The sequence below is a fragment of the Fundulus heteroclitus genome, chromosome 2 (assembly GCF_011125445.2).
Source record: "Fundulus heteroclitus isolate FHET01 chromosome 2, MU-UCD_Fhet_4.1, whole genome shotgun sequence".
NCBI lineage: Eukaryota > Metazoa > Chordata > Actinopteri > Cyprinodontiformes > Fundulidae > Fundulus > Fundulus heteroclitus.
The window spans coordinates 14,488,773-14,510,125 of record NC_046362.1 but is presented as its reverse complement, the minus strand read 5'-3'; the positions used below and the strand labels follow the sequence as shown (position 1 = coordinate 14,510,125).

General features: G+C 41.0%; 1 protein-coding gene and 1 pseudogene across 2 annotated transcripts in view; one reads left to right on the top strand and one right to left on the bottom strand.

The window, feature by feature from the left end:
- Window positions 1–766: 766 nt before the first annotated feature.
- LOC118565061 lies at window positions 767–2,454 on the bottom strand (annotated as a pseudogene).
- A 1,382-nt stretch (window positions 2,455–3,836) lies between these two features.
- The window catches only part of LOC105938536 (growth arrest-specific protein 2), a 28,944-nt gene continuing 11,427 nt past the window's right edge, over window positions 3,837–21,353 (top strand). Inside the window, exons 1-3 of one of the 2 annotated variants that reach the window (XM_021307424.2) lie at window positions 3,837–3,928; window positions 9,868–10,029; window positions 14,666–14,796. In XM_021307424.2, coding sequence (XP_021163099.1) covers window positions 9,885–10,029; window positions 14,666–14,796 — 276 coding nt within the window. In that variant the 5' untranslated portion in view covers window positions 3,837–3,928; window positions 9,868–9,884. Of the gene's footprint in view, window positions 4,084–9,867; window positions 10,030–14,665; window positions 14,797–21,353 lie in introns of both variants that reach the window. The other variant, XM_021307423.2, reaches the window with a different exon arrangement.

Sequence of the window (21,353 nt, the reverse complement as noted above, 5' to 3'; positions counted from 1 at the left end):
TTTTGGAGACATGATCCTGTGGTCCAGCGGAGGTAGAAACTGAAGGTTTGGCCATAAAGCCATCACTTGCAATAGGGAGGAAATTAAACTAAGAAGCACAGGGATGCAGCGTCATGTGGTCTAAAAAGGGACTGGTGCACTTCACGACTATAGATGCCATTACGCGCAAATAAGTTTGTTTGAAAATATCGACGCAACATGTTAAAACGTTAGCCTGGAAGTTAAAGCTTGGACCCAACGGGTTCCCCAAACTGGACGATGACCCTAAGAATACCGCCAAATTAGGTTAAGAGTGGCTTAAGTCAATGTTTGGGTTGACCATCACAAAGCAGCGATCTCAGTACAGGGGGAAATGTGTGGCCACACCTTCATGACAGATTCTACCATGAGGTTTTAAACAGATCAGGATATATTTTTGTATGGGAGTGTGGGGGGTGTGGTAGGTGAACATAAGGAGAATCCAGCATAATTGGTCACAGCCAGCGCTTTCTAGAAGGTCCTTCACTTCCACCAGTGTTGCCGTTTGGCGTTGGATTGGATATAGAAGTGAATCAGTTCAAGGTTGTGTGCGTTTATGCTGGTTTTGCAACTTTTTTTTTTACATTTGCCCTCAAACACTGTTTAGATTTTTTTCCATTGTTGTGTATATTATGTGTCAAATTAAGGAATATGTTAGCACATTTTTCATCATGGTCACAAAAACCTGCCTTTTGACTGCAATATTAGCACGATTGATTTGATTGAAACATAAAAAATTGTCTGTACTAATCCTGATGTCACGCCTTGATTAAATGCAGAGCTGTATAAAAACAATATACACTTGCTGAGATTTTTTATTTATTGCTAAATAGTTCGATTCCACTTTAGAAAAGTTCTTAAATGTTGCCTATTAGTATGAAACTACATTCAGTAGCATATACAAGTATAAATAATATATGTATGTTAATATAAAAGTAGGAGTAAACAAGTGCAACAGTTATGATGGCACCGTCAATATGACCAACCATTGTTGATCATTCATTGCCTTCCAACAGTGTCACAGTTTATTTATTGAGCACCATAAGAGATCTGGCACACAGATTATTGAGCGAACAATCACTCGTGAAGATTTTGGTGACATCTAAAAGAACCAGAAGCCTGAGCGTTACGGGCTCAAGGCGAACAGGAGGTCTCCCCACACACTCAGGCCCCTGACGTCAAAGCCCCCATCTGAGACCTTCAGGGCCCTGAGCTCATCCTCGGTTTCTGTCCTCAGAGAGGGACAGGCCTCAAACAGGGTCAAAAAGTGCTGAGTCATCTTCTGGAAGGACACCGAGGGGTCGGCAGCAGCGTGAACCCATTCCCGCGCTTATCCCTACTCCATCTCCGAGGCCCACTTTTTTAGCAACCTGCAGAACGCGTCTCTAAATTTCCGGTTGCCTTTTTGCCAAGTCGGCGAGAAGCCGGGACGGCAGCCCGGACGCACACGCGCTTGCAGCACGCCGTGCCGACTCGCAGCCAGCTCCAGGAGAAAGTCCTGCGCAGCAGTTTGTGCAGCTGAGCCTGCCTTGGTCAGCAGAGAACGCAGCGATGACTGGACACAAACCCGGTGCTGCGCCGTCAAGTTCCTGAAGGACAGAGCTCAGAAGGTCTTCGGCACGGAGCGCATCGCCGCTCCGGCTCAGCGCCGACTCCAGCCTCTCCATCAGCTCTCTCCCTGAACCTCAGCATCAGCACCAAGAGCAGGCGGGCCCGGGAAGATGGCGCAGGAGCTTACAGGCGGACTTGTACTGGGACGAGCCGGCCGAAGAGGCCTCTGACGTCGTCGTAGTCGCCGTCTGTGACGCCGGCGGAGCGACCTCGTCTCAAAGAGCATCTTCAGGAGGGAGACGGGCAGCGCGGGGGTTGCCGAGGAGCCGGAGGAGCAGCAGGTTCTGGCAGCGGCACAGATCCCACAGGGTCACCGCTCCTGTGTTCAGAAGCGCCTCCTTCAAGCCACGGCTGGTGAGCTCGCAGCTGCTTCTCCAGGACTCCTCTTATGACGTGGTTGCTGTGGAACCTGCTGTAGATGTGCTCGCAGTAGCGGGCCCAGTGAAAGGCCCGGCCCGCCGTCTGCTCGTCCCACTCACTCACCACGTCGCTGTGGGCAGCCACGGCCAGCAGCTCCACGGTGGAGGCCACGTTTCTCAGCACGGCCTCCATGTGGCGCTGTCCGCATTCACAGGTCTTCCCTGATGGGGGCAAACACACATTCAGCATTCACCCCCAAAGCATGAAGTCCCAGAAAGTCGTGAGTTAGCGACGAGTCTGTTTGAATATGTCAAACAGACTCGTCGCGGGAACAAAAAATAAACCCTATTTTAAAACAAAGACGCGTTGCTCTACCAGCTAAAATGTTGCCATAAAAACAGAAAAAGACAATTAATATCACGTTTTTGCTGCTGTTCGACTCACTTGTCTCTACTTTCTTTCCGGTGCCCCCGGGTTCTTCCGTTTGTATTGTTGTGGGCTGTGCCAACGCGCATGCGTACTGGACTACCCGACCTTTGGCCCTTCAAAATAAAAGACTCCAGTGGACGGCAAAATAAGATTGGAGGTCAGGAATGATGGTGCGTTCTCTTTAAACTCGGGAGTCGGATTTCTGAGTCCTCCGCTGGGAAAAAAAAACAAAGGTTTCTGAAGCCTGAAGTCTCTCACCTGCTGCAGATATGAGAAGTGAAGAAAACACCCGAGCAATTTATTTTTTTAGAAAGACCACATACAAATTACACAACCCAGGAGTACAAGAGTGGAACGGCCCCTTTTCTTTGTAGGTAGCCTAATAATAAAATAAGATAAAAAAAATAATATTTTCATGAACATTTTACTTTAAAAAAATAATGAGGGCATTATAATTCATTTTTGTCTTGTATTTAGTTGTTAACACCAAAACATAAACCACTCTGGGGATTTTTTTTCCACGTATGCATAGGGTGTGTTGTATTTTTATTCAAAACTTGGATTTTATAAGTATACACTCCTACAAGTGGGAAATCCAGCCAGTACAGTAAGAGGTTCCCGATGTAGGAGTTCAGTATTTAATATGGCTGCTGTCCATGTAGTGCAAATGTTTTTTTAACTTTACAAAGTTTCCAGTCAGAAATAAAATAAGAAGGGACTTAGAAATCAGCACCTCGTCGTATCCAATATGGCTGGCTGTGCATTTAATGATGTGCTGGGTTTGTCTCAGAAGTGAGAGTTCAGAGCTAGGGAATGATGATCCAATGATCCAATATGGCCGCCGTGCACAAAACGTGAACGTCAGAGGCGAACAATATTAGTAACTCAGATTACTCACCTTGTGAAACTTTTCTGGCCGTATCTGAAGAAGTTAAATGGGGTACATGCGTTGTTGTTGCCTCGTATTTTCGGTAAAACAACCAGCAAATACCACTGCTTTTCCGACTTGCAACTAGAACGCGCCGGACTCGGGTGTGACGTCACTCCAAGATCTCCTCCCGATTTCCGTGACGACTCGAACGCACCACAAGGTTCCAAAAATTCGGATCTCCCCGCGTTTCAAAACTGTAGGCTTTTTTTTTTTTTTTTTTTTTTTTTTTTTTTTTTTTTTTTTTTAACAGGCATTTAAACCTGCATACGTTTATTTGTACCACATTCCATAAACTGGCTACACAATCTTAAAGATAAGTCGGTTAACATCTGTTTATTTCATCATCATCATAATAATATTAACAATTACGCCTGAGATGTACTATTCGCACAGAAGTTTATTCATAGAAGTTTATTGTTTTACCTAAAAGCATTTGATAACGTAATTGTAGTCTCACACTTTCACATGAAGGCAACAGGAGGAGGGAGGCACGGCCAGCTGGATCAAACTTCCCTCCCATCATCATCATCATCATCATCCTCCGCAGCAGGAGCAGAGCAGCAACAGGAGCAGCGTGCTGTGAGTGTTTGTGTTTGTCTGTCAGATCTTCGTGCAATGCGCTCCAAGACGGACCTCCCCGGTCCACATTACCTCAGTGTTCTGGAGACTAACCTGTGCGTCGGAGGAGCATGAAAACGGGGATTCAGCAGCTCACAGGACGAGTGAGCTGAAGGGTGAGCCTTTGATTATGTCAGATCGATTCTTCCATTTGATATTTTTTGAAATAATTACTAAAGTTGTTGTGAATTAGCCTATATATTCGAGCTAAAAAGTTAGGTTAAGTATTTCCTTACTCTTAATTAAAAGATATTGCTTCTCTTTTCCTTCACTCCTCTGATGGAATGAGAGGCATCTCGGGTTACTCAGAATATTACTTTTTTTCTTCTTCTTTGGCGGCAGCCTTTTAATTAGTGAGCGTTCAGCTGAATTTCAGACAGAAGTCATTAGGCGTTCACTCTTGATCTTATTTCCAGACTGGCAAATTGACTCTTGTGGCTCTTTTTTATTTGTGAGGCTTGTAAAGACAGAGACGACTTAAAAAGTCATGCTGCAATTGGATTTCCAACATAATATTTTTGCAGGGTGCTAAAAAGACCAAGAGCAACATCAAAGCTTTTAACTGAATGTGAGTGATTGTACTTTTTTTAATGCATTTTGCTTATAGGGGAATTTTGGATACATATAATGACAAATAAACCTAATACTGAGATTGGAATAGCTCAGTGGCACCAACGTTGTTGATTATTCTGAAATCATTGCATCCTAACAGAGAGTCAGAATACAATGAGAGGTTCAGAAAATTCAGTTTCTGGTCACATTTTCTGCAGGAGAGTTTGCCCTGCAATGAGTATCTGCAACAGCTGTTATAATCTGGTTTGTGCAAGCATATAACTTATCTCCCATGGAAACTTTGCAGAACTCCCATGGTTAAGTGAGTAATTCCGCTTCTGGATACGTTTACTGGTGTGGAGGATGAAGAATAGGAAGCCAGTGTGAGCTGACAGCACAGAGGCACTTTTGTGTTTTCTAATTGATGTACTATGCAGTCGGAATTCCTATCTATATGCCTTTCCTGCAGCAATCTGCAACAACAGTGACATCTTTTGATGACCTTGTGGAAGTCCGGAGGGGCCCTCCAGGATCACAAAATGTGCATTTAAATATATATGTTAGTTGGAACGCCTCCTGCGACGTCAAACATGAGGCTGACCTGAAGTGTGAAAAAGACATTTGCACGTTCAGCAGATGAAACGTGTCTCGTAGCAGAGTGGTGACTTTCGGTTCTGAGGTCGAACAGGCCAAGTCACAGTGTGGTGAGAAGCACGAAGTATGTCTAACAACGTTCCCTTGGGAATCATGTTTACTTATATCTTTTGATAAATATCACAGTTGCTGTTCAAAACACGGAGTCTTAGGTCAAACTAATAACTTTTTTGTACAGTGCCTTTATAGTGCCTTGCAAAAGCACACATACCCATTGCACTTTTTTCGCGATTCAACCACAAACTTCAATGTGCTTCGTTGGGATTTTTATGTTGGTGATCAACACTAAGAGAAGATAAATGTCAAGTGAAAGGAAAATTATGTGTGATTTTCATTTTTTAAAACAAGTAAACCTGAGAAAGTTTATTTCAGAACATCAGTAAACATCAGGAACAGCGAGAAACAGAGCAGACAGGTCATTCATGATGCTGTGGAGTATTTTCAGGCAAAGGTTGGCTTTATTCAGAGCTTTGAAATCACACAAAGAACTGTTCAATCCATCCTCTTAAAAGGGAATGAGTTTAGTGCGTTGCAATCCCATCAAGACATGGCCATCATCACACCTGGTTTCAAGGAGAGCTTAAATCACGGTAACTCTGGAGGAGCTGCAGACATCCATAGCTCAGGTAGGGGAACAAGTTGAAAGGACAGCTATTAATTGTGCACTTCAAACATCTGTCCTATATGGAAGAGTAGCTAGAGCAGTTTCTATTTAGATTGCATATCTTGTGGGTGAGCTCAAAATAAAACTTTTTTGCATGTGTGCAAAGGCCACTGTGAATTGTACTTCGCCCTGAACACACCATCTGCGGCGTCAAACATGCTTGGATCAGGAGGATCAGGTAAGAGCTATTAGAAGAAGCAAAAGAAGAAGCGAAGGTTCAATTCCCAGCTGGACGCTGACCCTAAACACAGAGCCAGGGCTGCAGTGACCAGAGGAAAATCACATGAGAATTCTTCGCTGTTCATTCGAAACATCTCACGCTAGAGCAAAGTTAAATCAAAACGATATGTAAAATAATGCATATTCACACGCGGCACCTGAAGTCTCTAGTGAATTTTTTGCGTGTGTGTGTGTGTTTCAGTCGTCCACACACCCCGTAGGAATGTCGCACATGTGTGTGAGTGCTGAGCCCCGGAGTTTGGTGTGTGCATGCCGCGAGAAGGTGTCATCCTTGTTGAGCTATGACGACCTCGCTCAGACTCCAAAGTTTTGATGTCTACTTTTTTCATGGCGGTGTGATTATGTTACAGCGAGCTGCGGAGGAACCTTGAGATGTTTCACGGCTTCTTGTTGTGTTAGTCTCCCTCTGCAGTCAGCACACGTTTCCAGCCGCTACGTGTCATGAACTGTTTGTTTATGGTGTTCATGCTTCCTGGTTCAAATAAATGTTTCTTTATACTTAATTTGCATCAGATACGCTGTCGCTTTTTGCGTGTTACGCAGGCATGTGCGATCTTCCAGTCTGCATGAAAACTTTAGGGAAATCCTTTGAAATTCACCCGCTGGATTTAACCATAAAAAATAAAAATAAAGCGCTTATTCAAGCTTCCATTAACTTAATCAGCCGAGTCAGAAACAAAAATGAAAACTTATAGATAAAAAATGTCTAGTCTAGTGATGCAGGTACTAATACAGTAGGAGGTTGTCTGCCGTCAGTCAGAATCACAGTATTGTTCAGTGTACTTCAGAGAGACAATCACAGCCTAAACTTTGCGGTTTCTTCCCCTGCTTACATCTGGGGGCTATTTGCTGTGACGGTTGCCCACTCTTTGGAGGCAGCACCATTAAAGGAGACAGCTGACCGAAAACAGAATGATTTTGCCATTATAGCCCACACAGCAAATTAGGCACTGGAAACAGATGTGTGAACTGTCTTATTTCTCAATGACATCAGCTTTAAATGGAATGATTTTTAAATATCAGCCTTATTACCGATGCCGAATGCAATCGATCCGCGTAAACACTGCTGCTGTGTCGACTGTACTGGATTGAGACAGACGGTGTAATAGACTCCATTATTGGTGGCAGGGAATACTCAAAGAGCTCTTTGTTAGCTTAATAAAACCGCTATTGTATGAGTCCAGCTGCCATGAAAGTATCCGCTGGCTGATGAAGAAGGCAAAAGGAATGCTACTGTCTCATGCATCCAGGTCAGTGTAATCCACACCGGGATTCAACTTTGAGGATGAAAGTAGTCAGACTGGAGTTGTTATAATTTCTTTTCCTCCTTTTAGGAAAATTAGCTTGATTGACAGCTGTATTTTGACACTGTAGAACTTCTCAGAATCAGAATGTTAATTGTTTGAACCAGATCTCAAATAATTTATAATAGCTGGAACACCACAATGTATATGTTGTAAAATGCAATTAATAATAGTATGTAATAAAAAAATATATACTAGACATAGAGACATGTTGACATAATATTCCATTCTTGCTCTTGAGAACATTAATCCTGGGAGGACAAATTTTATATTAAGGAATAATTGCTTTTGGCAAAATCACAGGTGCCAAGGTTATTGGTATTCTTGGTTATGACTTTGAAATACATTTTAGTGAAGCATCTAACACGTTTCTTTATTGTAATCGAGGGTTGTAGAACTTTTAATCAGTAATCTGTGGTGTCCTGTTTCCCTTGGTTATAAATATGACACTGCAGCTAATTATTCTAAGCCACTTCTCAAAATGGGAAAGACCAATGAACATGCCATTCAAGTAAGGCGGATGTGTGTTTCTACTTAGGCTGGAGATTGGTAAAAGAGAAAAAGTTGCTGGCCCAAATCTGCCCATAGTCGGAGTGAAAATTAAAAAATGTATGAAATAACTGGAACTGGGGGAACATTTTTATCTTGCCACAGCATAGAGTGAGGAGGATAGTGGAGAAGACAGAAAACGTCTCCAAAGCTAAATGCTAGAGAACTGGAAAAAAGAGTGACAGCTGAAAAACAAGCCTTTGTCTAAATGCTCTGTAGTAATAGCTTGGAAGCTTTTTAGCTTCAGACCCACAAAATAACAGTGTAAAAGACTTGCCATATGGACAATGACTGGAATATACTATCAAGTCAATCTAGTCTATCAAATACAGTGTAATCCTGCATCATGAGGTGGGGATAAACTAGGCATAATGACACAAAAATTCAAAGGAAGAAGATCCTGAGCATGTCTGAAGCAATGCTTATCTCAAAATAACAATAGCCCAGGTTTTCATTGAGTGCTTTTCTTAATTATTATTATTATTTTTTATATTTAAAAGCCTACATAGGGTGCAAAACTGCAAACATAGCTTTTGTTTAGTCAAACCAGGTAGGTTCAATACAAGAACCCCAATGTGAGGCAAGGCCCAATCAGTACCCATCCAGCTTAAGCAAAATCCACATAGTGATAATGGCTGGGACAGGATATTGCTGCAACACATGGAGTGAATTTCTACAGATTTGGCACCATCTTTGGGAAAATTGATCATGTTATGCAAGATAAAGTGTCTTTGGTATTTTGCAACACAACAGATGATTTTGGTTGAGAAGTTGTACGCTAGCGATGTTATAAGCACCAAAAAGGTTGAACAAAATGAAGGAATATAAAATAAAGTTTGATATGTGTGTGTTCCCCCCCCCCAAATTAAAGTTCTAATCTTTACTGAGATGTTCAGCAAAAGCAAATTCATGATCGATCTCCAACCTGATAAGGCTAAAACCGATGGAGAAATAATAAATATGCTTCACTTTTGGGGCGGTATTTGGATCTTTGAACCCAGTAACATTTTCATTGCTTTTATAGTGTATGTCCTAACAGATGTAAATGTCTTGATTGCCTGGTAAAAAGCATTTATTCACAAGGCATTCAGTCTGTGAAAGAGTAAGCTGAACTTAATATTCTGAGCTGAAAATAATGCTTTTAAATTTGAAAACTTATGGCAGCCTGCATAAATACTGGCAACCCTGTTGAAAATCTGTAACAAGCAACACCATTTGTTTTTGTTGCAACAACATAATCTCACATTAAGATCTCTATCATAAAAGAGTTTTTTTTTTCACTCATCCTCCACATTTTCTTTGCATGGCACGTAGAAAAACATGGTTTGTTTTCAAGTCCTGTTTGCTACTGGAACTGTGACACACAGGACTTGTAGATGTGCACAAGTACTGTATATTAAAAGTAGCCATTATCTTGCAGCCCTTTCCTGATTTAGATAATAGACCTCTGGCTTACTTTAATGACATGATCTCGTCCGTCTCATTTTTAAGCTTGGCTTTGAGAACTGAGCTTCTGTGTCATGGGGTATTTATACCCCAAGTAATTGTGGGCTAAATTAAAGTTCCTACAAAGTTTGTATATGGTATTTAAGTAAACATTTAAAAATGTTTCAGTCATAATAGGATTATTTTCTAGGAATGGTTAGGTTGGAAATGTTGGATTCTTCTATTATTTTAGATTATACTACTGCAATAGACAATGCATTTATTTCAGGCAGCTTTAGATATCTCAACCAGGGGAGCCAGATTGTGTGGATGGTGTTTTACAGATCCAGTGCAATCACAGAAAAGTTTTATGTGCCTTAATTGACCTCAGATTCCATTCAACTAACATTTAAAAAAAATTTCCCTTACAGGTGTTGTTTAATGCCGTTTTGAGTCATTGACTTGATTTAACTTTTCATCTAATCGTCTTTGGTCCTTCCTGTTTACTTCAGGCTGTCAGTAGGGAACCATGTGCAGCTCGCTGAGCCCAAAGCAGCCCTGCGGTCCTGGGCTGACAGACATGCAGCAGTACCACCAATGGCTCTCTAGTCGACATGAAGCCAGCCTGTTGCCCATGAAGGAAGACCTCGCCCTGTGGCTCAGTAATATTCTTGGTAAGCCTCAAAAATCATTAATACTCATATTATCCTGAAGTATAACTGCAGAGGAAATTTCAGTAAATAAAATATTTGTGGGATTATTCAGCATCAGGGTGACGTGAACCCAGTCAGAATTATGATCATATCTGCATGTTTCACATTTAATTTTGTCCATAGTTCTGACTTAATTTGGACACAAACTTTCCAAATATTTTGCTGTTTTGCTAATTTATTCAAAAGACTCACCTCTGAATGCAGTGCTGCAAAGAAAACCCTGCAAAGCTCCTCATCTTGTCTTTAACATAATTTAAGTGGTACTGCTGATGTAAACACTTCTACAGGGAGCCTGAATCAATCTTAGCCTTATTGCAAACCCATTTTCAAGTCAACAAACTGTGACCCTGATTCAGTGTTCTATAGATTACCTTAAAAGAATAATGGACATCATTAACTTTTCTTAAGTAATGCCGAGCCACTAGTGAAGAATAAGGAGCATAGGAGGTTCTGTGCTGCTGTTTGGTTTCTAAACAGTGCAGTCAGAGGTGAATACATTCAACTCCCTAATCTAATCTGAATGAGATTAGAGGAGCATAAGTAAACTTTAAGATGTCAAATTTTTGTTCTTCTTTAAGATCTTGATTGGCTTCAGAAGCTGTACAAAAATCATAAAAAGTGTACATTTTTGTAATGCTTAAAAAAGATCACAAGGTTTTTAGTTCTCAGTTTAAAAATTTGTTCAGTTCATTTCATATATGTATAACTCAAGGTCATGGAAAAGTCTACTTAAAAGTACTTTATCAAACAAGCAGCTCTAAACAGCATCTAGTTGTATAGAATCCAACCCAGTCAGATTATCTTTTCAAACAATTAAATTTTCGTGTTGTGTACCCAAGAACAGGCAGGAGTCAGGCACAAACATAGTTCAGCAATATAGTCATTGAAGAAAACAGGACTTAAAAAACTGGAGGAGACACAAAGGTTAATCAAACTGGTGACAGGTAGATGGGCAGGTCAAAGACTGAGAAATCAGGTTGAGTACGTACAGAGAGGGAGGGAGCTATAACCGGTTCAAGGAATTCATTTGACTGGTTAAGTAAATGTGGAGCAGTTAAAGGGGAAACATGGACCGAGGTACTAAGAGAGAAATACTGGAAATGACAAAATAACTTCATAAGACAACGAAATGAAACCAGAAGCCATTAAAAACAGAGCACAAAAGCATCCACCAATTGTAAAACTAAAAAAGGACTACAAACCAGACTATATAAACCAAACACAAGAAAAACACTGGGAAAATAATGACTGAACACTGAAGAAAACAGAAGACAATTTAAATACTCAAAGGTGGAAACCCAAATAACTGATTTAGTGTCCAAGAGATGATGACACAATCCAGTTGAACTGCACACAGTCCATTTCAATGCAGTTATCATACAACCCAGCCAGATTAGGTTGATTGTAAAATACTCATTTGTGAGAAGTTGTCTATCAAATGTAGAGGTGGGCTAATGTTCAGATTGTGGATGTGTCCATGTCCCAACGCCTGATTCAGATCATTGAATTAGCTCTTCTATCTGTCACCATGTTCTCCAGGAGCCTGTAGATGATGTGGCTGTTTAAGTCAGGGTGTTCAAGCAGGGAAGCACCTAAACCATACAGGAAACCGACTGTTGAGAGCAGGAGCTGCCATCCCCAGAACCAGACAATTGGATAAAGCAATTCCTCATCCTGGGCAAGCACGTGGCAACAGTGGGCACTGTTCCAGTCAAAAGTTTAAATACACCCATCATCTTTATGCATGGATGGATATGATTCCGTCTTTTTTCATGGTTGTACTATGATACAATACAGCTTCACTGAGTTTTTAAAAGCAAGATCCTGGTTCCTTGAACTTGGATTTATGTAGCGTTCTCTTTGTGCCCAGAACTTCCCAGTCAGAAATACTAAAAAAATTATTATTGAAAGTAATAATTAAAACCTTGAAAGTTGGACTTCAATATCCAATTTGGCCTCATACATCAAGACAGTATATTGCTACTAGCAGTCACTACAACAGCAATGAACAAATCCCTCAGATACATTCAAACCTGCAAATAGCATGCAAAGTTCAGATATTTTAAATGGGGTGAATGCCAGGGTTATTCAAGAAGCTTAACCTGGTCGCTCCATTCCAGAACCTTCTATAGTGCATTTGGAACCCCTGTCCTGTTAGAACTGCAAGATATATGTTAAAATTTGAACCAAATGATCCAGCCTGTTGCCCTTAGAAGAAAGGAAAGCTACCTGGATGGTCAGGAACAACTGAGGATCACCAAGACTCCAATTTGCCATAAACTAAAACGTTATGAAACCCCAGTGTCGCTGTCTACTATGAAGCCAGTTTAAATTAGCGTGGACTTAGAGAGTACCAACTAAGAAGGAAGTCCCTGTTTCAACACCTTAAAGTAAAAGTGAAATTTGTCGCTGACTATCTGGAGAAAACCCAAAGTATCTTTATTACAGTAGTCTCCCTTGGGAGAAAATTTTCTTGGATACAAGGATCAGCTGCCATATCCCAATCGCCATAAGTCCTGCAGTCAGACAAGACAACGATTATGCCACTTGGCTGGTCTGACAAGAGGTCTGTTTAAAAGAGACAAGTCAAGGCTTAGAAACCTAAAAAGGCCATTTCGGACACCAAGCATGGTGGTGGAAGCATCATGCTAAGGGCTCATTTCACTGCCGGTGCTATTGGTACATTGCAAAAAGTTGCCGGATTAACATAGGTCTTGGACTGCCCACAAATTTGTCAACTTCATCGCAAATAAACAGCTTGCTGCTTAAAGCTTGAACTCAGAACCTGTTTGAAATGGATCTGCTCTTAACCCGGAAGAAATTTTGTGTTTTAAAAGCTGGGTCTGTGCCAGGAAACAAACCATTTCACCTTCACCAATTCTGATTCTCTAGCAAGGACCAAAGATGGGGTTTTAGGGTTTATTGAGTGAAGGGGTCGACGGGATGAATGAATTAGATGTGCGGATTGGTCATCTGGAGCGACTTGATGGTTTGGGAGGAGGAGACCCAGTGTCAGGAAACCTCTTTTCCTGAGCCCACCTAGGACCCCCCCAGATTCAACCTGGAGCAAAGAGGAGTGGATGAAGAATGACAATAAAAGTAGGGATGAGGGTGATGGGATGACGAGGACGAAAATGAAAACAAAGAAGGATGAGGTGACATGGGTTAGACTGTGAAAGTTGGGTGAACTGGGTATTAGTAGACTGCTGGGTAATTAAAGATGTGGTTAAGACATGGCCCTGCACCCAAACCAGTTAACATACCAACTCCATTAAAAGGAGGGGTCAAATATCCAGCCTGAATTATACCAGGACTTTATTAATGGCTAGAGAACGTATGTGATTGAGTTGCAATTTGCTGAGGGGTGTTCAAACAAACATTAGTGAAGGTGTATGCAGATATTTGAGCCTCCATTCATAATTAGAGAATCCACAGAGCAGTTGAGTAATCCCGTGAACAGTTTAAACGCGTCATGAAGAACCCAGAATTAACATGACACTCACGGCCATGACGAGTGTATGTAAACGTCTGACCGGAAACGTCCAGATAATATTCAGTTACTGAAACAATGTTTGTCTTGGAGCTGTGTGTAGCTGTTTAATAAGTGGGTGTTTCTCCAAGGGATGTCCTCCAGAGTATAAACAGTCATTTCTAACTTGTACTGCGAGCAGGATGAGCTCCTGTATCAGATTCCGGCTTGTGGGAAGCACCCGTGTTATCTCCGGCAGTCTGTTTGCTCTAGAACCAGCTGATCCAGAGACCTGGAAGGTGGCAAACCAAGCTGGTTTTTAAGAAGCAACAGCATGAATGTGTTTATACAGCATACACAGCACAAAACTATTTAGTTTGTTTTTATGAGTTTTGGACAAGTGGGACGATCGGTTTAAGTTTAAATACGTTTATCAGGGCTCTGTGGCTGTATATGTCGCTCAACGCAGCAAGGGGCCGAACGCAGAGCATAAGCGTAAGACAGCAACTTGCAGAAAATCACTCAAGATTTCAATGGCTCTTTCTTTGGCCTCAGCTGCAACATTTGGAACCCATTAAGCTTGGAACCCCCAACCCCTCCTCTTATAAGAAACAGAAATGGGATTAAAAAAGAAATCTCTCCAGTTTCTTTCCATCGACACCCCCCCGCCTCCTACCCCTAAACCCTGCCACCACCTCCTATTTCACAATGACCTAACCACAAAAGTATGGTCCTCTGGAAGTCAGTCAAGTGGACGCCACATGTTGATCATCAATATGTATGTGCAACTGCGCAGGATAATAAGGCTTTATTATGGGCAAGCGGATGGCCCCCTTTCACACGCCTTCCTCTGCTCCATCCATCGCTGATTTACCAGGAAATCCCCCAAATTCTTCCCAATTTATATTTTAAACTCCGGCCTCCCGAGAGATTGCACAAACCCAGCAGCAACACCGAGGCTTGATCATTAAAGCGGTTTTGGAGAGTTGAAAGCATTACATCAGGTTCAGGAATGAACAGGAGATTGAATTTTATTTCTTCTGCGCCGCGCATATTTTAAACGAGCGCGCCTTTGATGGATTTATGGTGTTGGACTGTCTGCTTGTCTTTATGTGTCCCCCCGCTCAGGTCTGGAAATCACCGCTGAGAGCTTCATGGATCGGTTAGACAATGGTTTCCTGTTGTGCCAGCTGGCTGAGACGCTGCAGGAGAAGTTCAGGCAGAGTAATGGAGACCTGCATGAGCCTGGCAACAGCAAGGTACAGAGGAATCGGAGCGCCGCAGTTAGATGGCGTGAGACAGATTACAGTGAAAACACTCATTTGGGAGTTAGATTGAGGCTGAGAGTGTTCCCAGACGTACTTTTATTGTGAATGATTTTTGCAGAGCTTTGTTCCCAAGTGAAAATAAATCCTAAAAGGGTTCACTGATTTGATCTGATTGTGATCTGACCTTACTGAGCAAGGATCACTCTGGAGTCTCGAGTCTTTTAACAGCTCCCCTTGAACCGATGTTAGCTCATTATCATAGGTTCGATGTAATTTTGTACGTGGGATGCTAATAAAGTTAGCCCACAAAAGTTGCTGTCTGCTCTTTGAATAACAATCAGATTCATCACAGGCAGCAACTTTGAACTGTTACTCAGAGAGAGGAGCTATTATAGGGAGACTGTCCCCCTGGTCTTTTTCACATTTGGTCCCATTAGAACCTCCTAAATGTGATTTATTGTGATTTTTATTCAGATTTTTTTATACACCACCACATATTAGAGCACAGTTGTAAAGTAAAAGTAAAATGGTACATGGCTTCAAATGTTTCTTACAAATAAGAATCTGAATGGTGTGGCATGCATATGTATTCAGACTCCTTTATTCTACAGGGAATTATGTAAATTAGACCAATTGCCCTCAAAGGTCACCTAAATATGACAGGGCAGGCAAGGAGAGAATTGATCAGAAAAGCAGCCAATAGGACCCTGGTTACTCTGGGGGATCTGCAGAAAACCATGGTTCAGGTGGGAGAAATTGTCATGCGGCAAGCAATTTTGGAAGAAGTTTTTAAGAAGTTCTGTTTATAGTTTGCCACAAACCAGCAGCATCATGGTTTAGTGATGGCTCTCTGGGTCAGAGTTTCACCTTCAAGCAGGACAGCAACTGTAAAGAAACAGCCTGATCTCACTGAGATCAATGCAGATTCAAGTGTTGGAGTGATCCCGTCAAAGTCCGAGTTGGGAATCTGTCTCCGTATTCACAAAGAATCCTAATAATAAAACTAAAACTAGCTCTTTAGTGACACCATTTTATATTAAAAAAAGTCCTGGATTCTAAGCTTTTTCTTAGAATTGTACCTCAGTAAGATAAAAGTCATTCAGAGTCCAAGGCCTTAAGAGAGCTCCAACAGTAAAACAATGTTAGGAGTAGTGAGGAGGACTTTTAGCGAGCCTACGAGTGTTTTAAGCAGAGAAAATGGTGGAAACAGAGAGAGGCTGATCCACCACCTAATCAGTGGAGGAAATGAGCAAGTGAGCTTCTATAATCATACAATTATTAAGATGTAAATTAGATCAACTTAATCATCCCCAAAGAAGGAAATTACTTAGTTTCAGTGGCCCACCGGGTTAAAGGTGCGGCTTTAGTAAAGGACGTTTTTGAGGATAAATAAATAATAGGAAAAATGTTGAATAATCATAAATAAGAATTGGAGAAATGTGCAGAGAATATAGGACAGAGGAATTTTTATATTATTTACAAGAATGTTCTCAATAATAAACATTTTAGAAGAAATGGAAAAAGTTGCAGAAAAATAAATACATAAATTCAAACTCTAGACAAAATACAAGAGGTGAAAAAGTATTTACTGTATTATACACAATGGTGTCAGTGGCCTAAATGATCATAAGAAGTTTGCTTAGGTGATGTCTTCTCCTCTCTGGCTTTTGATTGCTGCATGGTGAGCTTCTCAATTTCCAGGATGGCAGAGAAAAAGGCGCATTGATCTGTACTTCAAAGTCTGCCTATATTTGCTGTGATCCAGGGACCAGTTTACTTTTCAACACTCCTCTATTCTCCTCCCAAAGCTGTGCGTGACGAAGGCACAGCTCCTCTTGTTTTTTTTTCTTCTTTTTTTCTCCATTTTATCTTGGCCATTTTGCCAAATACAATCGCTTTATACAAGCAGGCAATCCCAGTTTTAAATGCTGACAGGTGAGTGGACATTAGTGTCAAATAGACAAAATAGTAATATTACCCGTATGGTGCGTAAACATAACAAGGAAATCAAAATAACGATGAGGATGCAAATAAGGTGCATTCAAATATTTTAATGCCATGTGACAATTATTTCATTTTGCTAAGTTTCATCATCCAGCACTCCCTCCAGTTAAGTTTTATCATCATTTCTTAATCCCGTCTAATCAGCTAAATTCTCTCCTTTGATTACTAAGAGCACATTTGTGCTTTTCTTGCTTTTCTTTTTTAATACTATTGACCAATCACAGCATCACACCTAGCAAAGGGGTCAACCCCACTTCCTCACTGAGATAAACATTTTATATTCTTACTCAGATTTGCTCTCAGCTACAATCTGAATTAACTCCTATAGGCAGGAATTTTTAGGCTAAGCTAGCTCCCTGAGAGGACTGTGAGAATGTTTGGCAATGCAGACACTGATCTGTGGCAAGATTTGAAAAATGAATGTATTCCCCATCCACCCAGTCTGACTAAGCTTGAGCTATTCTGCACAGAAGAATGGGGCAGAATGTCAGTCTCTGGAAGTGCAAAGCTGTATGATAGGAAAATGTGAAAAGGTTCAAGAACTTAAATACGTTAGCAAAAAGCATTGTAAATCGGTGAGATCGGCATAGCATATGTATTCCAACTTTGCCAAGAGCTGCAAAGTCAAATATAAAAATATACAAAGTGTAAATGTGGGGGGTGGGGGATTGCAGCCTCAGATAGGGTGAGATGAGGAATAAGCCAAGCGCAGGGCCCCACAGACCCTGGGAGAATTGAGAGAACTATGCTAAACGTTTCAAAAACCTTGCAAGCAGATATGTGTAAATTACCCCGCCTGTCCTCCCCTAACGTCGACGTCATAAGAGTAATTTGCAGTTATATTTCTGCCTTTGTTTCACTTTTGACAGCATAGGTTTCATTAAGTAAATTATATTTCTTGTTTTTTTTTTTTTACTCAGAGATGTAATAGCTATAATGCACAGACTGCGATTTAGTTATATGAGTGAAAGAGTGATTCTGTCATGCTTTCCGTTTGGAGGGGAAAGAAGGCAAAGGATCTTTTGTTGCTTCTTCAGTGAGGGTTGTTGATGTTTGCACTGGGGCATTGCCGCGCTGATGACGAAGGGTCTCCTGATCTCAGTGTGAGCATTGCAGCAGCACAGATGTGAGGAAATACTTGAGGTCAATGGCCGTGGGACGGCGGAGACGCTACTGGAAATAAAGGAGCGCATTGATTGTTGAAAGCAAGAACGAAACGGCTGAGATGTCTCATATTTTCAGAACATTTGCAACAACAGCATGTTGCTCTTTGCCCACATTCGCAGATAACTAAGAGTTAATGAGTCTAACAACAGAACAGCATGCTTCCCAAATTGGTTGCCCCTTATTGTTTTGTTTTATGTCAAAACATAACAATAAGCTTTCCAGGTGACCTCAAGAGCTGTAGTTGTTAGGCATTTTTAAAAGTGGACTCCTGTAGATTTCCAGCTGCTGTGAAGTGACGTAGCTGCTGTAACAGAACGCATCAGGGAAGCAATAAATTAGATGCTGTGAATTCTATACATCTATATGTTGCCTAATCTTTGCTGTCTGCAGAAAAACACATAGGTTTCTTACATTTCATACTAAATTCCAATATCCTACATGCATTAATCATTCAGATTAAAGCTATATGTTATCAAAAACTGAACAAATGCAACATGAAATGTTTAAACGTGTTTTTGTAAAACTGCAAGTTCCTTGAAGTTTGATGCCTCACATTTGACTGTTTTAACTGTATAATACTAAACTGCTGATGGGACCGCTCGCTACTAATCAGCCTAATTACAATCAGATTAGAAACACGATCGGCTAGAAAAAAAACAACAGCCCGGAGAGGCCGAGGCTTCTACAAATACACGTTTGAGGTACAGACATTTTGGCAGCTTAGGTTTTATCATTCTCGCCTCTGCATCCCCAAATAAAAGCTTAATGCAGCAGTGCTGTCAAAGTTCACACTCAACCGAAAGTGAATTCTTTCATGAACATTTCAAACTAAACGAAGACTTACAAAATCAACTAGTTCTCATTTGTTCATGTTTTGTATATTTATTCACTAATATATGGACAAATGTGGTTTGGCAAATCCCACAGAAACGGCACGCTTTTCATACTTATCAAAAACTTATAATTCTGGCTGGATATGTAAGAACTCCTCTAATATGAAAGGGACATATTGAGGCTTTTCAGGGTTACATTTTGGGCCATTCCAGGAGCTTAATGTTTTTTATGTATGTTTGGGGTCATTGTCCTGTTTAAACACCAAATTTTATCCAAACTTCGATGGCTGCTGATTCAAAGTTACATTAGATGGTTTGGTGGTACGTCTCTGTCTTCATTATCCACCAACTTTGTGCCAGGCACCAGTAAAGTTGGCAGCGAAACGACCTTCAGTTTGAAAGCATCACCTAGATTCTCCCCCCAACATACCTGTTGTTTGTGTGGCCAAATGGCTTGATCCTTGTCTTAAAACACCAGAATCATTGTCCAACTTATCCAAAGTGAAGCAACTTTTACATGGCCGAAGAGAGAGAGAGATAGAGAGAGACAACCACGAAAGAAGCACCTGCTAAAAGATCAACACCTTCAGTATTGACAGAAATTTGAAGCAGGTCACACAGCCACCCGTGTTTTCAGGACATAACGCTGTGAATAAAATAGACTGGATTCCCCATTAGCATTGATGTGCTTATAATTGTGTTAGTGAGAATCTAAAATATGCCATAGTGTCTATATATGTTACAGAAAGCACTGTGTAGAGTAAACAGGAAACACATTATGAAGGTGGTGCGTATACACTACATAGGACCATTTACCTGTTTGGTTGGGGATTTTTTTTGGGGGGGGGTGGGGGCTGCACAGATCTGCACAAGTGTATAAATTACAACTTCAAACAGCTATGTAAATGTTTGACAAGGCTGTGTTATAATCCCTCACTAACTGGCTACTCTATGTTCAGCAGGCAGATAGGACAGGAGTAAGATAATCTCATTTAACTCCAGTATGAGCTACAAAGTCAACAGACTTCCTAAATTGTGAGCAGATTCCTATAAAATTGAGCATTCGAGTTTCTCTGCTCTTTTCAATAAGCTTTTTAAGTTTCCATCTGTTTAGAGATGATGTTTTCAAGAAGCTTTTTACCTTACGTGCAATCAAACACACAAAGGTGCCAATAATAATATAACAAGCCACGGCAAAAATAAATGTAATTTTGATTGGCATATTAAATGTCATTGGCAAACCTTTTTTCCACAGCTATGTAAAGTAATACAACAACAGAAACGATCCTAGAAAAAAAAAAAAAAAAAGGTCTAAAAGAGAGCCTGGAACGAAATGAAAAATACCCACAAAAGCTTGCATATTTCCTGCGTGAGCTCACTGCACCTTTCTCAAAGCGCAGACACACATATCCTTCATAAAACCACAGCAAAATGCATAAATCTCCCTGAACAGACCGCGTGGGGGCTGAAACCCATAAGTATGTCATTTGATCCTAAATCATGGAGGGTCTGCTAAAGTAGCTCCAGTTTTCTGAGCCGTCATCTCCTATATTGATCTGTAAGGAGAAGGCTCTCAGATCCTACGATGAAACCAGAGCATCCGCAGATGGAGCAGACATTGCTGTCTACATCAAGGCAATCAAAACACTGAGGTAGACTGCACGTGGGGAAAATACGGCCAAACCAATGTTAGGTCCTCCGCTTCCTCAGATGAACGCAAATCAACTGCACATAAATTTGTGAAAATAAAGTTGACTTTAAAGATCTCAGACAGAATTTGATCTGTTGGATGAAACAAATCATGGTTTTTGGTGGGTGGGTGGGGATGTGATGTGATTGTACTACGATCTGAATTTTTGATCTGATGGATTTGCATGCATGCATTTTATGTTCGATGGGCCAAGGGAGAGTTTTCATTTTCAAGGAAAAGAAATTCATCCAAGGATGCTGACAATGTTGCAGACATATCATGGGCAAAACAACAATGGATCCTTGATGGTTTGTTTCGCCAAAGCTGCCACTACGAATGTTTTTCAGGGTACAATCAACAGCTTTAGTTATGTTCCGTCACACAAAATAAACAGAGCACGCCTTTTTCTATTTTTTTAGATCCTAAGAGGTGACCTGATGTCATGTGTGATAAACTTAGCTAATAGGAATGTCCCAGTCAGGGATCTTTTTCTCCATGATACAAAGTTGAATTATGTAAGAATAGAAATTTGCCAAAACAGACTTCCACTTCCTCACATCTGTAAAATGAATGCTATCCTTGTTTAAAGAGCTTGGTGCAGTACATGGTCTGAATTAATGCCAGTTTTTGAGTCCCACTCAACTCACTAAGCAAGGCTGTTCTAGATGTTGCTTTGTCAGCAGCACGTGCTTTGCTCCTAACAAGATTTACGGCCTTTCATTCCCATGGATGTGTTCGACTCGACATACAGACCTACAGTCTTCAACAAACTCCAGTATTGCTCCGGCGGACGTGTTTTGTTACGTACGGCAGTTTGCTGTAATGCTGAGCTAATGTGTCCCTCTCAGTTTTGC